This window comes from Rhincodon typus, chromosome 7 (genome assembly GCF_021869965.1).
Source record: "Rhincodon typus isolate 14 chromosome 7, sRhiTyp1.1, whole genome shotgun sequence".
Lineage (NCBI taxonomy): Eukaryota > Metazoa > Chordata > Chondrichthyes > Orectolobiformes > Rhincodontidae > Rhincodon > Rhincodon typus.
The window spans coordinates 68665516-68691918 of NC_063338.1; the positions used below are offsets into that span (position 1 = coordinate 68665516).

The 26403-nt window shown below is 39.5% G+C and overlaps 1 protein-coding gene across 1 annotated transcript in view; it reads left to right on the forward strand.

The window, feature by feature from the left end:
* The window catches only part of thsd7ba (thrombospondin, type I, domain containing 7Ba), an 886244-nt gene that overhangs the window by 577926 nt on the left and 281915 nt on the right, over nucleotides 1-26403 (forward strand). Inside the window, exons 14-16 of the mRNA XM_048599575.1 lie at nucleotides 9427-9621; nucleotides 17159-17413; nucleotides 21292-21470. Of these exons, the coding sequence (XP_048455532.1) occupies nucleotides 9427-9621; nucleotides 17159-17413; nucleotides 21292-21470 (629 nt within the window). The remainder of the gene's footprint in view (nucleotides 1-9426; nucleotides 9622-17158; nucleotides 17414-21291; nucleotides 21471-26403) is intronic.

Below are 26403 nucleotides of genomic sequence, written 5' to 3' on the forward strand. Positions count from 1 at the left end.
GGGGATGCTTCACTATTATCTGGGTTCCCTATGCAAAGCCCTCCCGTTTTCCCTGAACTGCCCTTGAATGGTCTGCCCACCCTCAATCTATTTGAGGGCCTTAAGGACCAATTATTTCCCAAGTGAAGAATAGAAGACCCAGCTCCAGCAAATAAGTACTCCATGGAACATAGAATGGCTGTGGGGACAAAGCAATCAGTGAGGATATGTTCCCCATAAATCCTAGGGTGACTGGGTATGAAGTCCCGCTATCTGAAAAATCTTGCCCATGGTATTGTGAATTCATGGCCTCGTGTAATATCTAGTAATTCAGAGATCCAGAATTGAGGGACATTGGTACAAATATCTCCATGGCAATGGGTGGAATTTAATTTGGGTTATTAAAATCTGGAAAGGAAAACTTGCCACCAAATTGTCTCCATGGCAACTCCCATCATTTGCTGTTCCAGCCCATTTGGTTCATTAATGTCTTTTAGAGAAGGAAATCTGCCATTCGTAGCCAACCTGACTTCGACACAACTCCAGGGTAACATGATTGATTCTTATATGTCCTCCAAAGTGAGCATAATTTATTTATAACAATATCATTTTTCGAATTTGAATTTCAAGACAGTGGCAGATGGGTGTTGGTTACTTCTACTGAACTGTTTTCTTTTTTCAAAAAAGATGAGATTGTGGAGACTTTCTTGAAAAGAGAATCTTAGAAAGCAGGTGACTGCAGACCCCTATGGTGTTAATGAAAACATGTTTATACTGTTGGGTTTACAACTGTTAGGGTGAACAGGTAAGGTGGTTAGATATTTTGCAGTTCAAAAGAATCTAGGATTGAGCAAGTTATTTTAAAGCTTGGCAAATGCCAATGTTGCTAGAAGCAACAATGAGTACAGGGAACTACTTACCTCAGCAGAAGGGTTTACTTTGTGAATCTTCCAAACTAGGAGATTTTAGTTACAAATTTGCTAAGTTGCTAATCATAAATTATTAGAACTGAAAACGTTTAGGTTGTCAGATTTGTGGAAATTTCATGGCAGCAGACATGGAAATAACTCACCTGGAAATAACTCACCAAATTGTCTCCACAGTCCATGGCAAAGAAACTGTAAGGAGTAAGTTAAGAAGGACCTTAAGGAGTTGAGGTGAGGGTGTAATTGTTCTGAATCTGAGTTTCTGTAAAGGATAGTGTCAGGAAATTTGAGGAGGCAGTGGCCGAGTGGTACTGTTGCTAAACCATTAATCCAGAAACTCAGTTAATGTGCTGAGGACCCAGATTCAAATTCCACCACAGCTGCTGGTGGAATTTAAATTCAATAAAGAATCTAGAATTGAATCTAATGATGACCATGATGTTGGGGAAAAAGAATAACTGGTTCACAAGTCTTTTAATGAAGGAAATCTATCATCCTTATTTGGTGTGGCCTACATGTGACTCCAGACCCACAGCAATGTTGTTGACTCTTAACTGTCCTCTGGGCATAGAACATAGAACATAGAACATTACAGTGCAGTACAGGCCCTTCGGCCTTCGATGTTGCGCCGACCTGTGAAACCAATCTGAAGCCCATCTAACCTAAACTATTCCATTATCATCCATATGTTTATCCAATGACCATTTAAATGCCCTTAAAGTGGGCGAGTCTACTATTTTTGCAGGCAGGGCATTCCACGCCCTTACTACTCTCTGAGTAAAGAACCTACCTCTGACATCTGTCCTATATCTATCACCCCTCAATTTAAAGCTATGTCCCCTCGTGCTAGCCATCACCATCTGAGGAAAAAGGCTCCCACTGTCCACCCTATCTAATCCTCTGATCATCTTGTATGTCTGTATCAAGTCACCTCTTAACCTTCTTCTCTCTAACGAAAACAGCCTCAAGACCCTCAGCCTTTCCTCATAAGACCTTCCCTCCATACCAGGCAACATCCTGGTAAATCTCCTCTGCACCCTTTCCAATGCTTCCACATCCTTCCTATAATGCGGTGACCAGAACTGTACGCAATACTCCAAGTGCGGCCGCACCAGTGTTTTGTACAGCTGCAACATGACTGCATTTCAGGATAGACAATAAATGCTGGTCTAGCCAGTGACACACACATCCCATCAGTTAATAAGAAAAAATGTTTTGTTGTGTTTAAAAATTATTCAGTCTGTTTTCTAGCATTAGGTAGCTTGTCTTGTTTCTTTTTATTCTTTTTTGTACATGAAAGCTTTGTTCTTTTATGAAAGAATATCTATAGCCTTGTGTGAATATGTTTCAGTGACTAACCAAATAAAAAGAAAACATGGTATACCAAGCCAGGTTTCACCTGGGCTTTGGCTTGTATTTCTTGTATTGATAAGTAAACATAATTTTAGGAGGTTGAACTGTAACTGTGAGCCGATTTACAGCATCAACAAATCTAAATGCAGAATCTTGTGTAGCCTAATGGAAAAGAAATTATCTAAGTGCTGGCAAAGTGCCAAAAGACTAATGATAAAGATTCTTCAAGTGGCATTGAGACAGATTGGGATATTCGGTCCCTCATTTGTACAACCAGTTGCGTATCAGCAAGAATTTCCATGGAGAGTCGGAGGCTGAGGGGTGACCTTATAGAGGTTTATAAAATCATGAGGGGTGTGACAGGGTGAATAGCCAAGGTCTTTTCTTAGGTTATGGTTGTTCAAAACTAGAGGGCATAGGTTTAAGGTGAGAGGGGAAACATTTAAAAAGGACCTGAGGGGTAACTTTTCGTGCAGACGGTGGTGTGTGTATGGAACGAGCTGCCAGAGGAAGTTGAGGAGGCAGGTACAATTACAACATTTAAAAGGCATCTGGATGGGTTTAGAAGGACTTGGGCCAAATGCTACTCATTATAGAATCCCTACAGTGTGGAAACAGGCCCTTCAGCCCAACAAGTCCACACCGACCCTCAGAGCATCCCACCCAGACCCATCCCCCTATAACCCACCTAATCTACACATCCCTGAACACAATGGACAATTTAGCATGGCCAATCCACCTAGCCTGCACATCTTTGGACTGTGGGAGGAAACCAGAGCACCCGGAGGAAACCCACACAGACACAGAGAGAATGTGCAAACTCCACACAGACAGTTGCCCAAGACTGGAATCAAACCCAGGGCCCTGGTGCTGTGAGGCAGCAGTGCTAACCACTGTGCCACCGTGACTAGGTCAGATTGAGATGGCCAAGAAAGCTACTCTGTTCAAAGCAAACTTGGGATTTGCTACAAAGGCTGCCTTTGCCACGAACATACAGATCCCATGAAAGAATAAATTAAAAAATACAATATTTCAAGATTCAATACTTTTATTGTGTAAAACAAACTAAAAGCTATTGTCTGGAGAACATTCAGCAAGCAATTTTATGCTTTAAAATATGGGAAAGTTCATTTAACTTTGAAGATAACCAAAAGTATCATGCCCTGGTTATACTTGGTTCTGTTCCTCAAGTATAGGGTGGCACGGTGGTACAGTGGTTAGCACTGCTGCCTCACAGCGCCAGGACCTGGGTTTGATTCTACCCTCGGGTGACTGTCTGTGTGGAGTTTTCACATTCTCTCCGTGTCTGCTTGGGCTTCCTCTGGTGCTCCGGTTTCCTCCCACAGTCCAAAGATGTGCAAGCTCGGTGGATTGGCCATGCTAAGTTGCCCATAGTGTTCAGGGATATGTAGATTACGTGGGTTTGGGGGGGATGGGTCTCAGTGGGATGCTCTGGAGGGTCAGTGTGGACTTGTTGGGCTGAAGGGCCTGTTTCCTCACTGTAGGGATTGTATATCAATATCTAGACTCTTCATTATCCTATAACCTGGCTAAAGCTATTCTCAACTCTCAATGGCTTTCCTCCTTTCTCCTCTTTCAGTCAGATAACAACTTCCAATTACTGGAATGACTTTTATATTGAGTGATCTCCTTGAATTTTCATCCTCAAGCCAAAATAAAATGATTCTTCCAGCTTCATTTAAATCTGCACAAATCTGATTTATTCCTGTGTTTGTGAGATCCAACCCACATTCTGTGTGGTGAACAATAGACTGCCTCTATCTTTCTTAATTAGAACGTAGAACAGTACAGCACAGTACAGGCCCTTCGGCCCACAGTGTTGTGCTGACCTATTATCCTATTAAGATCAAACTACCCTGCATACCCTACATTTTTACTATCCTCCATGTGCCTATCCAAGAGTCGCTTAAAAGTCTTTAAAGTATCTGACTCCACTACCACTGCCGGCAGTGCATTCCACACACCCACCACTCTCTGTGTAAAGACCTCTGACATCTCCCCTATACCTTCCTCCAATCACCTTAAAGTTATGCCCCCTCGTAATAGTCGTTTCCGCGCTGAGAAAAAGTCTCTGACTATCCACTCTATCTATGCCTCTCATCATCTTGTACACCTCTATCAAGTCACCTCTCATCCTTCTTCGCTCCAATGAAAAAAGCCCTAATTCCCTCAACCTTTCCTCATAAGACCTGCCCTCCAGTCCAGGCAGCATCCTGGTAAATCTCCTCCGCTCCCTCTCTAAAGCATCCACATCTTTCCTATAATGAGGCGACCAGAACTGAACACAATATTCCAAGTGTGGTCTAACCAGAGTTTTATAGAACTGCAGCATAACCTCGTGGCTCTTAAACTCAATTCCCCTGCCAATGAAAGCTAACACATTATATACCTTCTTTACAACACTATCAACTTAGTTAGCAACTTTGATGGATCTATGGACGTGGACCCCAAGATCCCCCTGTTCCTCCACACTGCTGAGAATCCTGCTATTATCCCTGTATTCCGCATTCAAATTCGACCTTCCAAAATGAATCACTTCACACTTTTCCGGGTTGAATTGCATCTGCCACTTCTTTTCCCAGCTCTGCATCCTGTCAATGTCCCATTGCAACCTACAACAGCCCTCCACAACTCCACTAACCTTCGTGTCATCAGCAAACTTACTAACCCACCCTTCCACTTCCTCATCCAAGTTATTTATAAAGATCACAAACAGTAAAGGTCCCAGAACAGATTCCTGTGGAACACCACTGGTCACCGAGCTCCAGGCTCAGTACTTTCCATCCACTACCACACTCTGTCTTCTATTGGACAGACAATTCTGTATCCAGACAGCCAAATTCCCCTGAATCCCATGCCTCCTTACTTTCTGAATGAACCTACCATATGGAACCTTATAAATGTCTTGCTAAAATCCATATACATCACATCCACTGCTCTGCCTTCATCTTGCAGCCTAACCGTCTTTGTAAGGTTCAATAAAATCTTGCGGAAATCTGCAACCCAATTACGGATATTTTTAATCAAACTATTCAGATGTGCTAAGACATACCTCTGGAACAGGTTGGACTTGAAGCCCAGGTTTCTGGCTGAAAGGTAGAGGTGCTATCATTTTATCAAAAACACCTTTGGAAAAGCTGACTGCATTTCATATTCCCATCCGAGTACTAAACAGGCTTCAGTTATTCAGCTGCTAAGATCAGACAAGATCAGCCACTTTCAGCTCGTATGGCCCAATTCTAGCATGTGAAAAGTATATTCCCATGGCAACGTTTATCACATAGACATTATACCCTGTTAGAAAAACTAATTAACTATTCTCTAAACTCGGAACTCCTGTATATCTTAAAATTAAATAGTATAACCATCTTTAAGCCTGATATTCTAAGCACTCCATGTGGAAGTAGAAACAAGCAGTCCATTGATCGTGAGCACAGTTGATCTGGTAATTGCTTAGTTATAAATATTTTGCACCTTTTTCCCAGCAGGGCAACTTGTCCACTGTTATAACAACCAAGCCACCAAAGCTTATTGTCAGGCCAAATTCACATCATGTCACAAAAATCCCTTTGTTTCTCCATTTCACAATAAATTAAAAAGATAGACTCAAAACAAAACAAGCATATAAACATTATAATTGAGGCTATTATCATTAAATTGAGATGTATGTAGTTCTATTTAATCTGGCATGCGCATGGTCAAAAACATCTGAGGTCAGATTGAACAGCAATGTCATTTGGCACTTTACTATTAAAATTTTTGAGTCAGGATAATATACCTTTATATTACATGATAATGAAAAAAAGCTTGTATTTTATTCATATTCTGCTATCAGTATCTTACAAGTTGTGAAGTATTAATTCCACAATAAAGTTTTTGGTGACTTATAATGAAAATTCTATTTGTATATACTCATGGTGTTGAAAATGTGGATGCAGAAACAGGATAGTATGTGTTGTAATATACAACAGTATGTTCCTGAGGTTAGTAACTGATGTTATGAAGCAATTAGAACATATAACATTTAGTTACTGTATTTCAAGATAACTCAAAACAATACAAATTTTGCAATTTTTTTTGCACACTGCAATTATAACTAACATTTCCTAAGTAATCGATCATGGAAATTCTGCCCTTCTGGCAGTGCTTAATGCAAGTGTAATATTTTATCATATTTTCAGAACCATTTGTAGCCTTTAGTTAAATAGTAAATTACTTGCCTTGCAATTGGATGCCATTTTATCACGAGTAGCTTCTTTCACTTAATGCAGTGAGAGCCTCCAAGGCAAACTAGGCAGGCACTTTTCATAACAAAATATTCAAACTCTTGCTCTTGCCCTCCATTTGATTTTGTATTAATCTGTGAATAACCAAAGTGGAACATTTTAATCTTCCATTTATATGAAATTTCTCCAACTGCTTGCATGGATGTATTTCATGTCACAGTTAATATCTGCTATGTTGTGGGACCATTATTTTGTAATATCAGGATATCTCTTACATTGCTCCCAGTTCTAAAGTAGCTGATCTTTAATGCTGAGTTGCCAATGAATTTGCTATTACTTTGCTGCTAAGGCTTTCTTGGCACATTTTTGGAAGATCGCAAAGTTTAATGACCATATCTTGAAGTTGGTCAAAGGAAAGTTTGTGTGTGGATTGGGAAAAACTTGCAAATTGTCATCTCCTTTGGTTACCAAGATCTGAACATATGATTTTTTAAAAGAATTACATACATTCCTAGCCAATTTTTAATATTCTTTAAACATTTGGTGATTGCTATGTGTTTTATCCAATTACAATTTGTTTAAGTCCAATGAATATTGTGTTTCAGCCAATAGATGTGAGTAATACACAAACAGTGCGGATATGACTTTTTCAAGTGTGATTGATACACTGGGATGAAAGACAATCTAGATTTTTCAATTTGAACTTTTTATGATTGGTTGTTCTGATAAATATTTATGTTTAGCATTCATATTTCTCCTTGCATTGGCTATGCTCTTTTCATTCTATGCAACGGGAGGGGATGGCCTATTGGTATTATCACTGCACTATTAACCCAGAAACTCAGGTAATGTCCCAGGGACCTGGGTTCGAATCCCACCATGCCAGATGGTGGAATTTGAATTCAATAAAAGCTATCTGGAGTTAAGATTCTACTGATGATGGTGAAACCATTGCTAGTTGTTGGAAAAACCCATCTGGCTCACTAATGTCTCAGGTAAATAAAATCTGTCATCCTCACCTGTTCTGGCCTACATATGACTCCGGGGCCACAGTGATGTGACTGCCCTCTGAAATGGTCTGGTTAGTCACTTTTCAGCAAAGAAACACTGACCACTTGGCATCAACCTAAGCAGCAGAAAAATAATGGCAGAAACCATCCTGTTATCTTGCAAAATCCTCCTCATTAACATGGTGTGCTAGTGCCAGAATTGGGAGTCCTGCCTTATGGAATCAGTGTCCCAGACACCACCATCTCTATTCCTGGATATGTCCTGTCCCACCAGCAGTACAGACCCAGCAGAGGTGGTAGCACAGTGGTATACAGTCAGGAGGAAGTTGCCCTGGGTACCCTCAACATTGTCCCCAAACCCCTGAAGCCTTGTGGCTTCAAGATACACATTGTCAAGGTAACCTACGAGTTACAATGTACTGTCCTCCCTCGTCTGATGAATCAGTCCTCCTGCATGTTGAACAGTAATTGAGGAAACACTGAGGGTGGCAAGAGCACAAAATGTACTCCGGGAAGTGAGCTTCAATGTTCACCACCAAGAGTGATTTGGCAGCAGTACTACTGATTGAGCTGGCTGGGTCCCAAGGGACATAGCGGCTAGTCTGGATCTGCGGCAGGTATTACAAGAACCAACAAAGTGCAACAACTACTTGACCTCATCCTGACCAATCTGTCAGCCGCAATTGCATCTGTCCATGACAATATCAGTAGGACTGACCACTGCACAGTCCTTGTGGAGACAAAGACCCATCCTTACATTGAGAATAACCTTCATCGTGTTGTGTGGCAATATCACCATGCTACATGGGACAGACTTCAAACAGATCTAGCAACTCAAGACTGGGCATCCATGAGGTGCTGTGGACTATCAATAGCAGCAGAATTGTACTGCATCACAGTAGAGATGCCGGTGTTGGACTGGGGTGGACAAGGTCAGAAATCACACAACACCAGGTTATAGTCTAACAGGTTTATTTGAAAACACCAACTTTTGGAGTCTTACTCTTTCTTCAGGACGACTGGAACTGGAAGTCTGTACTTGAGAAGAGGCCTCGCCAACATTCTGTATTTCTTGTGCACATGTTGCAAATCCTTTGGTCATATTGATTCTCAAAAATCCATCTAAAACTGACAAGGATTGTAATGAATTAGTTTTCATTATCACCTTTGGTTTTCTGTTTCACAAGTTGGACTGCAGTGTAATAGGTTAATGGTTAAGGTAATGAGATGGTGTTATGTATCATGATGTAATATTACATCAGCAGTTCAAGTATAAGAGTCTGAGAAGAGAGGGAGGGTATTCTGCTCAAGAGACTAGAAGTGTAGCATGTAGTACAATGTGAGAAAAGGTGTTTTGAGTACAAAGTTAGACTTCAGTTACTCATAGATAGAGAGAAACAGTCTCAATCCAGAACAGACCACAAGTTACCTGAAAATGGAATCTAACAACACACCAGATCACCTTCTGAGAGGACTAAAACTTGTCAACATTTTATCTGCTTTAATACCACCTAGTACCTCGTAATATCGTATTGAAAATAACTTATCGGAAACCAGTTTATTACATTCAGTTCTCTGATCATGAGATCACTACATTAGTTTGTTGGGGTAAAAGAGAATTAGAAAAGGATCAAGGGTAAACCATACAGACTATCAGGTCAGTTCTCCCATTGAATAAGACCATAGCTGAACATATACATTTATGTATATATACAGTACATGTAACAAACTAATCAGATTAACAGAAGAGAAGCTGAAATTAGTATGTTGATCCTAAGTCACTCCAAGTTACAAATACCATGATTTCCAATATTATTCTAGTACTTAACTGCCCATGTGTTAAATGATGTTAAAGTAGGAGCGTGATTATAAAAGAATTGTATTGAAAGTACTTTTACTGTCCTTTTTCAGGTGTGACCTGTAGAACAGGTAATGATCAGAATGTGGACTCTATTGGGTGCTTGAAGTGGGCAGGACCCATACCTGTACTTGTGCAGAAATGTCGTATTCCCTGCCGTGATGATTGCACGTTGACAAACTGGACCAAGTTCACTCCCTGTGTAGGAGGTTGTGGATCAACACATAGTCGGAGAAGATCACTGATAGGTAAATATTGCACATTGACAATTGTAAAAGGCTTGACATATTATATTAGATATAATCACAGTGATTTAGCAAAGGTTTTCCCATTTCTTATGAATAAGTTGAATTTTTTATTTACTGGTCATTACTAGTCATTTTGGAAGCTCAGTTATGCTCTTAAACTATGATTAATTGTCATGTCTTTTGGTATTAATTTGACCTGTCACATTACTGTGTAAAGGCATACTTAAGAGAACAGAACTCATTAGTCTTTTTTTAGTTTTCCAAAGACTATAATTTATTGCCAGCCTTCAGAAAATATCAATCACATCATGTTTTTAATCATGGGAATGATGAAAATTTTTAAACACAGTTACATGCCATAGAACAAATTCATGTTTTTTTTTAATATTGCACATTTTTAAAGTGTAAAATGGCATTCAAAATAGATTCTGTTGTTAACAATCTCATCAAATTGCTAATTAGTTGCTTTACTATTGTTATCCCAAGTAATGTCATTAATGGAGAAGTCAGGCTTAAATCACACTTCACGGATCATATTTTGTTTCTTTCTTCTACTAACTAGTTTTAACATCAAAACAGAAACTTATTACACAAAAGAAAAGGTAAAACATAATAAATCATTATACCTATCACAATGAAACAAAGTAAAAATACAATCTCATCTATACCAACACCACCACTTTTCAGTACTAAAATACCAGCAACAAATCTCTTCTGTAACATAGCTATAGATTTATTTAACATTTCTTTCAATTCCTGGTCTTGACAGTTTGAAGTGACAATCTCTTTCTTTACTATTGACACAGCAAGCTTAGATTTTCTCAGTTTTGAATAACATTTAAGGGTTCTAACCAAGCACTTCTGGTCTGGAACTTTCAAAGTAAAATCTTTACCCTGAGGCAGCCTACATCCTAACTGTCCTTTCTCCAGGAGGAACTGTACTTTTACATCTAACTCCAACTCGGATATCTCTGAACTGAAAACAAATGATTTCCAAGGTATATTTTTCCTCCAGTGTCTACCTATCTCTATCTGCCAACAGAACTTGTTAGTTTCCTTTTAAAAAGTTATCTTTTTGTGACAAATTGTATGTCCAAATCATTCAATACAGTCCTCCAGTCTTGTAATTGGACATGAATCAATTTTCATTCCCATGTTGTCTTTGTAATAATCAGTAGAGAATCACTGTGACTCATCTGTTTCTGGCACCATCATGATCTGTGAGCTTCATATTCTATGACTCAGTTTGATAATGCTATGTCCATCATGACCTTAATCTTTTCCATCTCTAAAATAATCTTTTAGGTTGAGTCTGTACAGGTTATGTTTTATAGGTAATACATCTCCTGCATTAATATCTTCAACAGTTAAGGACGTTTCTTATGGCCTAAGCAAACAAATCAATTTTTGGTTCTGTAATAACTTCCGTAAGTCGCTTATATAGTGTTCTGTAAGATAAGATATCATGCAATCTCACATTTTAAGCACATCATTTTTTTTTCTAGTCTGAGCTGTTCTGATGGGATGGGCTCTGCCTGAATAATGCTGAGGCCAGAGTAATGGCAAATTGCATAACTAGAGCTCTGGATAGGGCTTTAAACTAAAACATTAGCAGTGTGGTTCAGTTGCTTGGAAAACTATGAAAAAAGTTAAAGGGTGGGTGGGTGGATGGGGGTTGGAGAGGGCTCAACAAGGGTTATTAAAGTTTCAGAACAAGTAATAGGGAAGAGAGAGTGGAAAGGCTTAGGAATTGAACTTCAGGCATAGCAGATAAGGGGGCAATTATGAGAAGAGAGACAGTCAAAGCAGGACTGAAGGTGTTGTACTTAAATGCACACAGTATACAAAACAAGGTAACTGAGCTTGTAGCACAGATTAAAATTGATGTTGTGTGTTTCATAGAGATGTAGGTGCAGGGGATCTGGGCTGGGAACTAAATATCCAAGAATATGCATCCTGTGGAAAGAACAGGCAGATGGGTAGAGAGGACAGGGTTGCCTTATTAGTAAGAAATGAAATTAAAACAATAGCAAGGAGTGCTATAGTGTCAGAAGGCATGTACAGGCCTCCTAGCAGTAGTCAGGATGTGGGAAAGAAAATAAATCAGGAGATAGGAAAGACATGTAAGAGAAACATTGTTATAATATTGTTGGGGAATTTCATTTTGCAAGTGGACTGTGTAAATCAAGTTGTAGTGGATTTCAAGAAAAAGAATTCATGGAATGTCTACATGATGGTATTTTGGAGCAGCTTGTGGTATAGCTCACTAGGGAACAGTCAATTATGGATTCAGTGATGTTTAATGAGGCAGACTTGATTAGCAAGCAAAAGGGGCCAGTGGCCATAATATGATAGAATTCACCATGGAATTTGAGAGGGAGAAGCTGGAATCAGACGTAATGATCTGACGATTGAGTAAAGGTAACTACAAAGACATGAGGCGGGACTTGGCCAGAGTTGATTGGAACAGGAGCCTAGCAAGGAAGACAGTGGAGCAGCAATGGCAGAAGTTTCTGGAGGTAATTCAGGAGGCACAGCAGAAATTTATCCCAAGGAAGAAGAAACACACTAAGGGGCAGACAAGGCAACCATGACTGACAAGGGAAGTCACAGATAGCATAAACACAAAAGAGAAAGAATACAATGTGATGAAGATGATTGGGAAGCCAGAGTATTCAGAAGCTTTTAAATGCGAGCAAAAGACATCTGAAAAAGTAATAAGGTGGGAAATGGTCAAATATGCGAGTAAACTAGCTAACAATATAAAGGACTGTAAGAGATGTTTTAGATACCGAAATGTAAGAGAGAGGCAAGAGTGGGCATTGATCCACTGAAAAATGAATTTGAATCTGAACCAGATTTTATTGTCATGGGTACTCAAGTATAGGGATACAGGAATAGAATGAAAAGTGTACAATGTCACCATTCCTGGCACCATCTTAGATACAAAGGTGCCTAGGTACAAAATCTTAGGTACAAAGTAGAAAAATGAGGAAATAAACTTAAAAATTCAAAATTAAAATCTTTATTAGAATAAAATAGGAAAATAAATAAATAAACTTAAAAGTTCAACATCACAGCTCCTTCTTAAGTGTTTAGCCATGCTGGGCTCGCACTCCCCACAAGGGTTCCATCTCCTCCACGCTTGAACAAAAACAGAAGTTGCTGGAAAAGCTCAGCAAGTCTGGCAGCATCTGTGAAGAAAAAGTCAGAGTTAACGTTTCGGATCCGGTGACCCTTCCTCAGAACGTTCTCATGAGCTCTGGGCAGGAAATCGCATGCTGTGCTGCTAGTCTGCCGCCATCTTGAACATGAAGCTGGGGGGCAAAGAAATGGTGAGCGAACTGAATAGGTACTTTGCATCAATTTTCACACTGGAAGACACCAGCAGCGTACCAGAACTTGAAGAGAGTTGGGGAGCAGAAGTGAATGTACTGGCCGTCACCAAAGAGAAGGTGCTGGGAGGCCCACCAAAGACCTGCAGGCAGCGAAGACTGACACAGGGCTGTCCCAGCATAACAACTTATGCATGCCCTTTAAACTGACTATTTCACCACCTTGGCAATCTCTGACTAGTGCCAGCAAGCCTATCTCACCTGCCTTTTCTGCAACAGTGACCTGGTACTTCAGCCAACTGCAGTACCAGCAGCTGCCTCTACTTCTGGTGGCACTGCCAGTTCTAGCAAACTGCCGAACTCTGATCAACCTGCAGCTGCCAGAGGCACGACCAGGACCATGACCAGGATTTATTACTGACCAAGTAGGTGCTGAATGGCAATAGTAACATTTGGGAACACAGAATGACTACAGCATGTTTGCCACAGGCTCTCCAAGCAGTCTCAGACACACCACCATAAACATTAGATTCCACCTTTGGAGGTAACTGTCCAGGAAAGTAACTTTGGTCTGCCTTATTACTACCCTTTGCCTGGCTTCTAGGGTGTAGATGGCTTCCCTATCACAGTGACTCAAACAGCAAACAGGTTTAAGACTGTGAGTTGCAAAAGTAGGTGGAATATGAGGAATTATTTCTTTATGCAGACGTTATTCAGTAAATTGAGTTTGATGGGCAAAAGGCTGATTGAGGTCAGAGTACTGACTCTATTTTAGAAACAACTGAGTGTAGGGCTAAATCAAAAACAAAAGCAAATTATTCCAATGATGAGGACTGTGAGAGAATGCAGAAGGACATGAATTGGATAGCAGGAGAGAGATAGATGGGAGGTTGGGCAGATGCAGTTCAAAATTAAAGAAAAATGAATCGATACATTTTTATAGAGAAAGAAGAAAAAAAAGCTCATCTGGTAAAAATTTACTTAAAGTAGACAAGTATAGGAATTGTAATGCGCAGATACTCTGCACATAATTAGTTGGTTTTGTAAGTAGTGTTATAGACAATAGAATCTATGAGATAATATTGAATTAGTGAAAGACATCAGTTTTGCAACTTTTTAAGGATTGTTTGCATTTCATAATACATACTAAGCAGAAGTAATGAAATGTGCAGTATAAATTCGTGGTATGTTCAATGCATGACAGACAGGGTTGCGAATTGATTACTTTATGGGAGCTGAGAGGGTTGAGGAGTCACTTGGAAAAGATATCATTATGATGAAGTATTTTATTTACATTACTTAATAAAACAGAAAGAGTGGGTAAGAAAATAGGTATTCACAGAAAGATTGAAAAGGGAGCTTCAAAATAATTTATTTTGTAGTATTGCGCTTAAAATACAGAATTATTTCCCAAAAAACAGCCATTCAAGCAAAGCCCATAAATGTTTTTAAAAATGAATTATATTGTTGTTTAAAAATAAACAATTTGAGCTTGGGAGTTGAACAAGACTATAAAGTTAGACTAGTTTTCCCATATGGTATGCAATGCAGTAATAGTCTAACATTATGTCATAACTAATCGTGTTACACATTAGAAAGGGGTGACAGGAATTCATCATGGGCTTGATCAATGTCTGAGCAATGACGTGCATTTGCCCATAAATTTTCCATGGGCTTTTACATGACATATTGCTGTCAGTCAGACAGCCAAAAAGCATTGCACCATTTGTGAGAGATCTTTTTCTTGTATAATCAAGACAAGAAATTCTCCATTTCCTTAGCGAATCAGATTGAAAGATTGGTGACTAGTAGCATAAAGTTGAAAGTAGAAAGTACCTGCTAAATAACCTTGCAATGAAGGCCAACATGTAATTTGCCTTCCTAATTGTTTGCTGCACCTGCGTATTAATTGATCATATTGAAGTGTCTCTGAACATCACATTTTAAAGTTTCATGCCTTTTAAAACACATTTGTTTTTTTCATTTTTACTACCATGGTGAACATCTGCACAATTCCATATATTATGTTCCACCTGTCAGCGCTCTTCCTGCTCATTGAACCTCTATATCCTTTTGCAGCCTCTTCATATCCACCTTACAGTTTACATTCCCACATAATCTCAGTCTCTTCATCATATAGATTGTAAATACCTAAGGGTCCAATATCGATCCTGTGGCACTCCAATACATTCAGACCGCCAACATGAAAATGCCTAGTTTATCCCTTACTTTCTTCTTCCTTTCTGTGAACTTTTTTTTCATCCATTTTTATTAACTTCTCAAATGCCTTTTGGAAATCTGGTATATCACATTTGCTGGTTCCCCTTTCTTTTTGATCTGTCCTCTACTGTCATCAGAAAGACTCAAATAAATGTGCCAAATGCAATTTACTTTTTTCAAGTTATACAACATTTTGCTTGAGAACCAAATGGTCCTATATGTAGAGCTTCCTCTGCCCTTTATGACTCTTTGCATTCCTTCCAATTCGGTTAAGCCACTTTACGTAGCCATTAATGTTACATTTTTGTCCCCAGAGCCCATGACTATGGAGATGACTGCTCTTACTGGGCCTACATTCTCCCTGTAATAAGGTCTGAATGCCATGATTTGCCTTGGCATCCCTTTTGAGACCTTTCAGTCCTCTAACATATCAACCAGATCCAACTCAATTGTCTACAGTTTCCTCCTGTGACTGTGACAATTCTCTTAACCTCTAAATAGAATAAAACCAATTCCCAGTCTTAAGCAGGCCACAACCTTGATGTCTGACTGTGGCCCATTCCATGGACGGACTTTACAGTAGGCCTTTACTAACTTGCAGTCTTACCCTCAGACTGAATTTGAAAAAACCCTAAGACTGAGCAATAAAACAAGGCCCGGACTGTTTTTACTTGACTTACTGAACTGACAGAGTTCCAATCCTTGATATATAATCGCATGGATTCCCAGACATGCGGTGGGCCAACTGCTTGACTGACTATGGCCAAACCCCATTCACCCTGGTCTAGAAATGACCCATCTCATAGACTGACTGCGACAATATCCTCTGATTCACTGGAGTATATCTCAAGCCTCTAAGTATGTCTTCCCTCTTCCATTCACACATTGCTATGCTTTTCATGCACATGCATTATGTTTGTCACATGGGCTTTGGGCACATGCACTATCTCTGACATAGTACTGTGCCATCCAGAAAGTTGTACATCTGCCTTTTACATTTTCCACGGCACCAGCCGCTGTGCTTCCTTTTGAGTTAAAGTGCCACCAGTGAAACAAAAGCTGCTGACCCCTAAACTGCTGTCTCTGTGCATGGAGGTGCAACCTGTGAAGCTGATAGTGGTGCAATGACATTGTCCAGTTGGGTGGAGTGATGGTCCAGGGACATGCCCTGCTTTAGTCAACATGCAGTTGTGGATGTTTCAGCAAAAGTGAAGAGAAGGAGCATTGCAGAGATATTGGTGGAAAATTGAGTATTCATCTCAACTAGTAACAAAGGACCAAAGTCCTCAGGTGCTTGTTTGGTTTATGCAACCAAGTTTCTGAAACACTGAGTATCTCAATTGTGCAGAAGTTAATTGGGAAAGAGAAATTAATTCCAGTGATTGGGTAGCTATTGAGGTGCAAATTTAGGTATTGTGGCTTCTCACCATATGATGGTGTCAATATAACCTTGCTATCTTGTGAATGTTTATCTCAATGAGGAGAATCAGATTTTTTGACACTTGCCTGATCAACACATTGTGCATGCAATTATTCTTTCCACCTCAGAGTGGAAAATCCTGCTCATGTTGTTTGGTCAGGATAACTTGCTTTGTTCAATTCTTGTAAAGTAGAAGCGTTTTCTTTAAAATGCCAAATATTGTGTAATAAGTCTTTCAATTAGTAACTGAGTTTGAATGTGACTCAACTGTTAATGGTGCATATTGAGATTGTAGGAAAATAAATAGTTAAAATGGTATAAGAGGGGAATAAAAGGTCATTTCTACATTTAGAATTTCAGCATATGTCTGGGGTTATGCCATCCACCTGCAGAATTGATGATTGATGTATACATTTTGATAAGAATTAATGGCAGGACTGAACAAAAAAGATATGTTTAAATATCTTGCATGGATATTCTGAAATGATGATCATATAGCATCAGGAAAATGAGGAATTGTGGAATAAGTAAAGATTATAAAGTTTTTTTTCTGTTCAACTAGGAAAAAGCAAGAAGAAAGAGAAGTGCTTCAAGGAGCCACTAGTTGAGACCAAGACTTGTCCATGTGACAAATATTTCAGCCAACCACAAGGGAATTGGTCAGATTGTATTCTTCCTGAAAACATGGTGACACTGCTACTTGGCATGAAGGAACAAGGAGATGTCAAAGACTGTGGGCAGGGTGTACATTATCGAGCCATAGCCTGCTATGACCAAGATAAGAAGTTAGTGAACCCTTGGCTTTGTAGCAATTCTGGTATGTCACAGTTTTTACAAGTCTGACTAAAATTACAGTGATGTGGCATTATTTTGTTTTTAAAGGCCATAATTTGGGAAATATTGCAATTTATTTATTTTTTTTCACTGAACATTTTAATTGTTGCGTCCATCAAGGAGAGGGCTTTGAGTGTAAATAAAACAAATACTTCTTTTACTCTCCTGCAACAGAGTATCAATAGCAAGTATTTCCAGAAAAACAAACAGAAAGTGCTGGAGAAACACAGCAGTTTTAAGATAATGACATGATGTTATGATAAAGCACTCTTCTTCAACACCCTTTCCTCAAGAACACACCGTAAGATAGCAGAAAGATCAAAAGCATGTTTTTTTTTGTCAACAACATTCTATCATCCGGTAAGAGTGTATTTGATGTTATGACCCTACCAAGTCCAACACTTTGGCAGTAGATGCATCTCAAAAAGGCCTAAGAACAAGTCAACTACAGAACTCTAAGCCTATCTCATTTGGTTCTCAGGTTATTTTGATGACTCAGGCTAACTATTCCAACGTTGCAAAACTCAGCCTAGTATTCAGTTTTCAGATACACGCATCTGTTCAGGAAGCACTTCATTGTTCCTACTGATTGCAAATTGTTGGAAATAATCTGTTGAAAACCTCTGCACCCCCATGACTACAATGCCAATATGTGATTATTCAAGGGTATGATGTAGAAGTACAATACAACCATGCTCCCAGTGACCAACTCCAATGCTCTTAGTTAATTTCCAAATTCTATGACAATATATTCTTAGGAGCTATAAATGGACATTATCTAATCCAAACTGGATGATAGTCTTGACATCAATTTCATACATTTTGGTCACAGTCAAGCAGAGAGCAGCTTCAGCAAACTACATCAGATGATAACCAACTGCAATGAAGATCATTGTCAAAGGGTGTTTTGAACATATAGGGAACAACTTCCCTATCCAGTTCATTCTTTCAGGTCATTCAGAGAGTAATGAGGACTCTCTAAGGATATAACCTTTAAAGGCAAACAAATATAATTCCACAAGCTCTACATAAGACATGTTAGACCATGCAACAAGAAAAGAAACAAGAGATTAATGCTTGACTCCAGATATTGGTGTTACATTTAATCAATACATTACGCAACTAATCAAGTGCGTGAAAAAAGTTAATTCTATCAACATCAACACTCGAGAGCAACTCTCCTTCCACATGAGATTCTGTTTGATACTGCTGCAAAATTATGACTGACAATTTCCGTGTGCAAGGTCACAATTTCATTCTGATAATTGCCTGTTTCACCAAATTCCCTTGTTCAAGATAAATTAGAGATTCCATTAAATCAACTTTTATTGACATACTGATTGCTATATTAATAATGTCCAGTGCATCCCAACCAATTGTGCCTATAAATGTTTGACAGTTCATTTGTGTACTCTTCAAAGACATGGGCAGGAGCATTTATCATATTATCTCTTCTCCTTTCTACCATCAGTCAAATGGTCTCATAGAATGCACTGTTCATTCTGTAAAGTTAATGATCACTCAATATAAAGCAACCTGCCAATATTTTCAGATAACTATGTTAAACTTACATATTCCTTCTCTAGACAATGTTTTACCCTCAGTGGCAGCTCTTCTGCTTGGGAGACCGATCTACACAGTTCTTCCTCTCACACTCTCACCACCCCTGTGTATAATGCATTGTTAGAAAGAAGGGAGAAAATAATGCAAGAGCATGAACAACAAGAATGCAGACATTTATCCCCATTTATGCTAGCAAAAAGCTTAATCCTTTGAAATTTTCATGCAATCGTACGAGTTCATGAAAATATGCTATTTATTGTGTCCAGTCCAGGTCATTAGACGATATGATTTTCCAACGGGCATTGGTCAAGTCCTGTGGAGAGAAAGATGACATTCTGAATGGATACTATCAATCACTTGTCACAAAAGATGACAATGTAGTTACTGAAGATATCACACCAGACAACAACCACACATCTATGACAAATGATACACATTCATCTGCAATGACAACCTGCACAGCACCGAATGAAGTTACACATCCAAGTTGCAATAACAGAATAAGGGACCAGATCTTGTCATGTCAAATGTCTACCAAGATGTTATCTGAATATGTTCTGACAACATATCCAAATATAAACTCATGTTTATTGGAGAAAATGATTCCCATACTTTATACGAGAAAGGCGCATGTCGTGTCATGGCATAGATTCTAAACTAGGTCGGCCTCTCCCATTAAGGCAGTTACATGTAATCACAACATGTGACGTTCTGGTGTAAAGTCACCCATCACACATTCAGTCACTCTTTTTTATACAATGGAGTCAGTGTTGTATCTTTCGTCAGTCAGCTCTGTTTATGATGTGGAGGTGCCAGTGTTGCACTGAGCTGGACAAAGTGATAAGTCATATGACACCAGGTTATAGTCCAACAGGTTTATTTGAAATCACAAGCTTTCAGAGTGCTGCTTCTTTGCCAGATGTTGTTTGACTTCTGACTTTCGCTCTGTGTATGTAATGTACTGTATCATCAGCAAACACAGAACCCAGATCGTGTGTGTAACTCTGTGATATTGTAGCCATGGAAATAGTTTGTATCGTTAATAAACTTAAAGACATTTCACTCAACAAAAACTCAACTCTGTGATATAAGTTACATGGGCTACCACGCAGAAAACCACAAAGCATGTTAATAGCATTGAATTAGGGCAGTGGGTTAGTTTTGAGGTGCTCCAGCATAGAGCTGTTATAACCATGGTGGACCAAATAGCTATTTTTTAAGAGAGAAATATCATAGACGGAGCATCAAATCCATGTTTATCTGCAAGTCACTCATCAATTTGAACTAAGAAGTCATCATATTTCCTTCATAGGCATTGTGTCAGTATCCTAGCATTCTCTGTCACACATCATTCCATTGCTGACTAATTAGACAGCTGCTATGTGAAAATGTGAAAAATTCTCATCAGTTCAGAAAAAGAGAGAAACCAAGGTATTATTGTAGACATCATTCAGCAAATTATTGAAATATATTTCTAAGTTTAGGGAAATCAAAACAGAAGTAGCCATTCAAAACCTTGAGTCTTTTTCACCAATCAGTTTGATCATGACTGATTTATATTTTATTTATCTACCTGCCTTGTGTCCATATCCCTTAATGCCCTGATCTAATAAAAATCTATCCATCTCAATTTTGAAATTTTCAGCTGCCATGGCCTCAATAATTTTATGGGAGAGAGAATTCTACAAAAAGCACTCTGACATTTCCCTGAGCAGCCTAGCTGAAATTGATCTGGACTTGCCCATGGAAAGAGACTTCTTTCTATTTATACCATCAATCCATTTAATCATCTTAAACACTGAAGTTAGATTGTGTTTAATTTCCTATATATAAACCCAGTCTTATGCAAACTATGCTTGTGATTTAGCCTTATGATCATCATTGTTTTCAAGGTCTATTTCATCACTAAATTGAATTTCAATACTCATTTAAAATTAAAAACTGAATTGATCTTTTTCAATCTAATTTATTAATTTTATAATCTACTAACTTTATTCCCGGTCAATATAGTAGCTGATTTAGTATTCAGTAAAAATAATACGAAGAATGTTAATTATGCGTTGGCGCAATTGATGTGACTATATCTGATTCACAAACAAAACAGATTAATTAGCCTTAAAATTACATTTTTAAAGTAATATTGATTTCTGTGGTAGCAGGAACTCAGAGAAAATCATGCTTCAACTCTACAATCTGAGATGAGTTACTTTAAAACATGTGTGCGAAGCTTGTAGACTATTTAGCCTTACAGCATTAAGCACTAAATTATATCTTTTTTCTTTTTATAATTCAAATTAGGGTATATTGAAGAGACTTGCAATTTGCCATGTCCATCTGACTGCAAGTTAAGTGAATGGTCAAACTGGTCAGTGTGTAGCAAATCCTGTGGAAGTGGAATTCAGATCAGATCCAAGTGGCTGCGGGAGAAGTCATATAATGGTGGCCGCCCATGCCTTAAACTTGATGTGAAGAATCAGGTGAGGTGTACTAAATAACTAGCAATGAATTATTAAGTGTGGCATTGATCATTAGTGTATTATTGGCAAGTACTTCACTTGTTCTTTATGTAATACATGAACTTGAACTGCTAAATTTCTCTTGCAATATCTAGCTTCCAGATTTTAGTGTAATTACTTATATTTGATCCTTCCAAAGCCAAACTGAAAAAGTGCAGCCATTCATAAATACAATATGCTTTGAATGCACCATAATCAGATAGCTGTTCACCTCTATTTATTTGTGCTTACTTTTTGAGTCCACCCTTTTAATTCCATTGCATCTTATTTCTATTCATTTGACTATTCAGCCAAAAGAAAATAAATAGTACTTTGGTAGAAGAGTATATTGCCAAAAGGCAATCTAGCACACAACAGCCTTCTATCACTTTTATGTCTTGTGTGAGGGTCACTTCACTAACAGCTTAATTGAATCCAATAAAATTAATTACCCATATGGGCTGTGGGGAATTGGCTGAGCAAAGCAGTGACTGTTTTTTTTTGCTAAGAATAGACTTGGAAACAAGCTTGGCCAGAACAGGAGTTTGTCATTAAGACAGAGCGCATCTCAGTCTCCAAGACCAGATTGGTAATAGGCATATGTTGCTTTGAGAGGATCTAAGTGAGTTAAATAATCAAGAGACATGCAAGTTGTGAAAAAGTGGCTGAGTGACTTCAAAGATATTGACCTGAACTTTGGGTTCCTGGCACCTATTTTCACTTCTTTGAATTTCACATCTTTACCTGGCATGAAAGTGCAGATTTTTGTTCTTTGGAAATGGCACAGGAGAGTTAGGGAGATTTAAAAAAAACATGTCGGGCATAATCACAGATCTGCCCAGAGACACTGTGCTCTGTAAATGAGGAAGAAGAGTCTTGAGCCACACGTCAGTAGTGGTCACCTCATAGCTGGTGAAAAATAGTGAAGAAGAGGAAAGATATGACCTTTTCATTTTAATGCAGGCATTTCATAAGGAAAGAAGGAAAATTGTCTCTGTGTCTATCCCACTTGTGTAAATTAAACAAATTAAAACAAGTAAGCACAGCTGACAAATCTGATTGGAATCAAGTGGATTATCAATGTTGTACCAATTTTCGGTTGCTTTACCAAAATGCTAAAAAGGCAACTTTGTTGTCTCATTTCTCCATTCAGTTTTCCAGTGATTTTGTATGTGTTTTAAAAATAATTTTGCAGTTCAGATGTAGATAACATGCATACTAATCATCAATTTCTTAACTTTATGTAATGTAAAGAAACTTGGACAACATGTTTCAATGATAATTAACATTAAAGAGCTCACTGCCCTTATATTGTCTAGAGGATTAAAAATCCCCGAATATTAACATGGGCCTAATTCAGGACATCCAAAAAATAAATAGGCAAACTGAGGTAACAAGACCACATGAAGGCACCAGTAGATATTATATCACTATCATGTTGTGTATGGACATATTTGTGTGTGTTTTATAATTTGTTAAAAGTGTATCAGTCAGTAACTCAATAATAGTAACACTTGGCTTGATCTGTACTTTAGATGGAAAGGTCATTTAAGCTTCGGGCTTTCAAACACTTTAAAGCATTTTATTACTTCTTTATGTTTTGCAATTTTAAGTAAGACCAACGGCATTTAATTTGAAGATAAATATATAAGGGATAATAGAAGTATCACATACTTAAAATGAGATGAAAAGGTTAATAATTTTTGTTTTATTAAGTGTAAAACAATTGGTAGAATTGGATTCTGTGGATTCAGAATTTCCAGTTAGAGCCACAGAGTTGCCAACCTGGTGAAGCCACCAAATAGGACTGCTTACATGGCAAACAACATAAGCAGCAAGTGATAGACAGAGCTAAGTGATCCAAAAACCAATGGATTAGATCTAAGCTCTGCAGTCCTGCCACATCCAGTCATGAATGGTGGTGGATGATTAAACAACTCTCTGGAGGAGGAGGCTCCACAAATATCCCCATCCTCAATGATGGAAGAGCCCAGCACATCAGTGCAAAAGATAAGGCTGAAGCTTTCCATCAATCTTCAGCCAGAAGTGCCGAGTGGATGATCCATCTCAGCCTCCTCCAGTGGTCACCAGCATTACAGATACCAGTCTTCAGCCAATTCGATTCACTCCACGAGATATCAAGAAACGGTTGGAGACACTGGATACTGCAAAGGCTACGGGCCCTGACAACATTCCAGCAATAGTACTGAAGACTTGTGCTCCGGAACTTACCACTCCCCTGGCCAAGCTCTTCCAGTACAGTTATAACAATGGTATCTACCTGACAATGTGGAAAATCGCCCAAGTATGTCCTGTACTTAAAAAGCAGGACAAATCCAACCCGGCCAATTATGGCAACATCAGTCTACTGTCGATCTTCAATAAAGTGATGGAAGGTGTCATCAACAGTGCTATCAAGCAGCACCTGCTCAGCAATAACCTGCTCAGTAACACACAGTTTAGGTTCTGCCAGGGCCACTCAGCTCCTGATCTCATTACAGCCTTGGTACAAAAATGGACAAAAGAGCTGAATCTCAGAGGTGAGGCGAGGTGAGAGTGACAGCCCTTAACATCAAGGCCGCATTTGACCAAGTGTGGCACTACCGACCCCTAGCAAAACTGGAATCAATGGGTATCAGGGGGGCAAACTGTCCGGTGGTTGGAGTCGTACCTGACACATAGGAAGATGGTTGTGGTTGTTGGAGGTCAATCATCTCAGCTCCAGGACATCTCTGCAGGAGTTCATCAGGGAGTGTCCTAGGCCCAACCATCTTCAGCTGCTTCGTCATTGACCTTCTCTCCATGATAAGGTCAGAAGTGGGATGTTCACGATGATTGCACAACTCCTCAGATGCTGAAGCAGTCCATTTCCAAATGCAACAAGATCTGGACAATACCCAGGCTTGGGCTGACAAGTGGCAAGTAACATTAGCGGCACACAAATGCCAGGCTATGACCATCATCAACAAGAGACAATCTAACCACAGCTCCTTGACATTCAAAAGTGTTACCATCACTGAATGCCCCACTCCCAACGTCCTGGGAGTTATCATTGATCAGAAACTCAACTGGAATCACCACATAAACACAGTGGCTACAAGAGCAGGCCAGAAGCTAGGAATACTGCGGCGATTAACTCACCTCCTGACTCCCCAAAGCCTGTCCACCATCTACAAGGCACAAGTCAGGAGTGTGATGGAATACTCCCCACTTGCCTGGATGAGTGCAGCCCCAACAACACTCAAGAAGCTTGACACCATCCAGGACAAAGCAGCCGACTTGATTTGCACTACATCCACAAGCATTCACTCCCTCCACCACTGAGACCAGTAGCACCAGTGTGCACTGTCTATAAGATGCACTGCAGAAATTCACCAAAGATCCTCAGACAGCACCTTCCAAACCCATGACCCCTTCCATCTAGAAGGACAGGGCAGCAGATATATGGAAATACCACCACCTCCAAGTTCCCCTCCAAGCCACTCACCATCCCGATTTGGAAATATATCGCCATTCCTTCACTGTCGCTGGGTCAAAATCCTGAAATTCTCTCCCTGATGGCATTGTGGGTCAACCTACAGCAGGAGGACTGCAATGGTTCAAGAAGGCATGAAAGGCCAGATGGCCTACTCCTGCTACTGGTCCTTGTATTCTCAGGCAGCTCACAACCACCTTCTCAAGACAATTAGGGATGGGCAATAAATGCTGGCGAAACAGTCACACCCACATCCCACAAAATGAATAAATTTAAAAGACATACAGCATGGAAACAGACCCAACTTGTCCTTGCTGACAAGTTCTTCTGAACTGAGCTAGTCCTATTTGCCTGCATTTGGCCCATATCCCTCTTTCCTATCCACTTACCTGTCCAAATATCTTTTAGATGTTATAATTGTACTTGCCTCTACCAGCTCCTCTGGCAGATTGTTTCATACATGTACCAGCCTCATGTGTCAAAAAATTGTCCCTCAGGCCCCTTTTAAATCGTTCACCTCTCACCTTAAACCTCTAGTTTTGGACTCCCCTGCCCTGGGGAAAAGACCTTCTCTCGTCACCTTATCTATGCCCCTTATGATTTTATAAACTTCTACAAAATCACCCCTCAGCCTCTTATGCTCCAGGGAACAAACTCCCAAGCTATCCAGCCTCTCTTCCTTATAAATCAAACCCTCCAGTCTCAGTAACATTTTGTAAACATTATTTGCACCCTTTCCAGTAGGTTCCAGCTGCATCCTCTTCACCATGTATGTGCAATCCCTTAACACACCCATCCACCATGAGGGTGGATTCAGGGCTCACTGATTCTTCCTGGGAAAAAAAAAGGCCTGAACCATCTCCATCTTTTCCTCCACATGACCGAGACTGTCCTCAGTTTTAGCAACTTTTCCTTTAACTCCAATCAGTTTCTTCAGGTCAAAGAGGTGGCCATGGGTAAATGCATAGGCCCCAGTTATGCCTGTCCCTTGTGTGATATGGGGAACATTCCTTGTTTCAGTCCTATCTGGGTCCCACCCCACAACTCTTTCTCCATTATATCGATGACATTGTCAGTACTGTTTCCCTCTCTTATCTGGAATTGGAAAAAAATATCAATTTTGCTTCCAATTTCCACCATGCTCTTAGCTTCACCTTGTCCATCTCTGACTCTTGTCACCCCTTCCTTGACATCTCTGTTTCTATTCTGGGGATAGGCTATTAACCCACTGACCCTCCCCATAACCTGGATTACATATCTTCACACCCTGCTTCCTGTAAAGACTCCATACCATTCTCCCAATTTCTCCATCTCTGTTGCACCTGTTCCAGCTTCTACATGGGGGACATCCAAAATATCCATCTTCTTCCTCAACCAAGGTTTCCCCAGAACCATGGTTGATAGGACTCCCAGCATGGCTGACCCATCTTTTGTATTTTT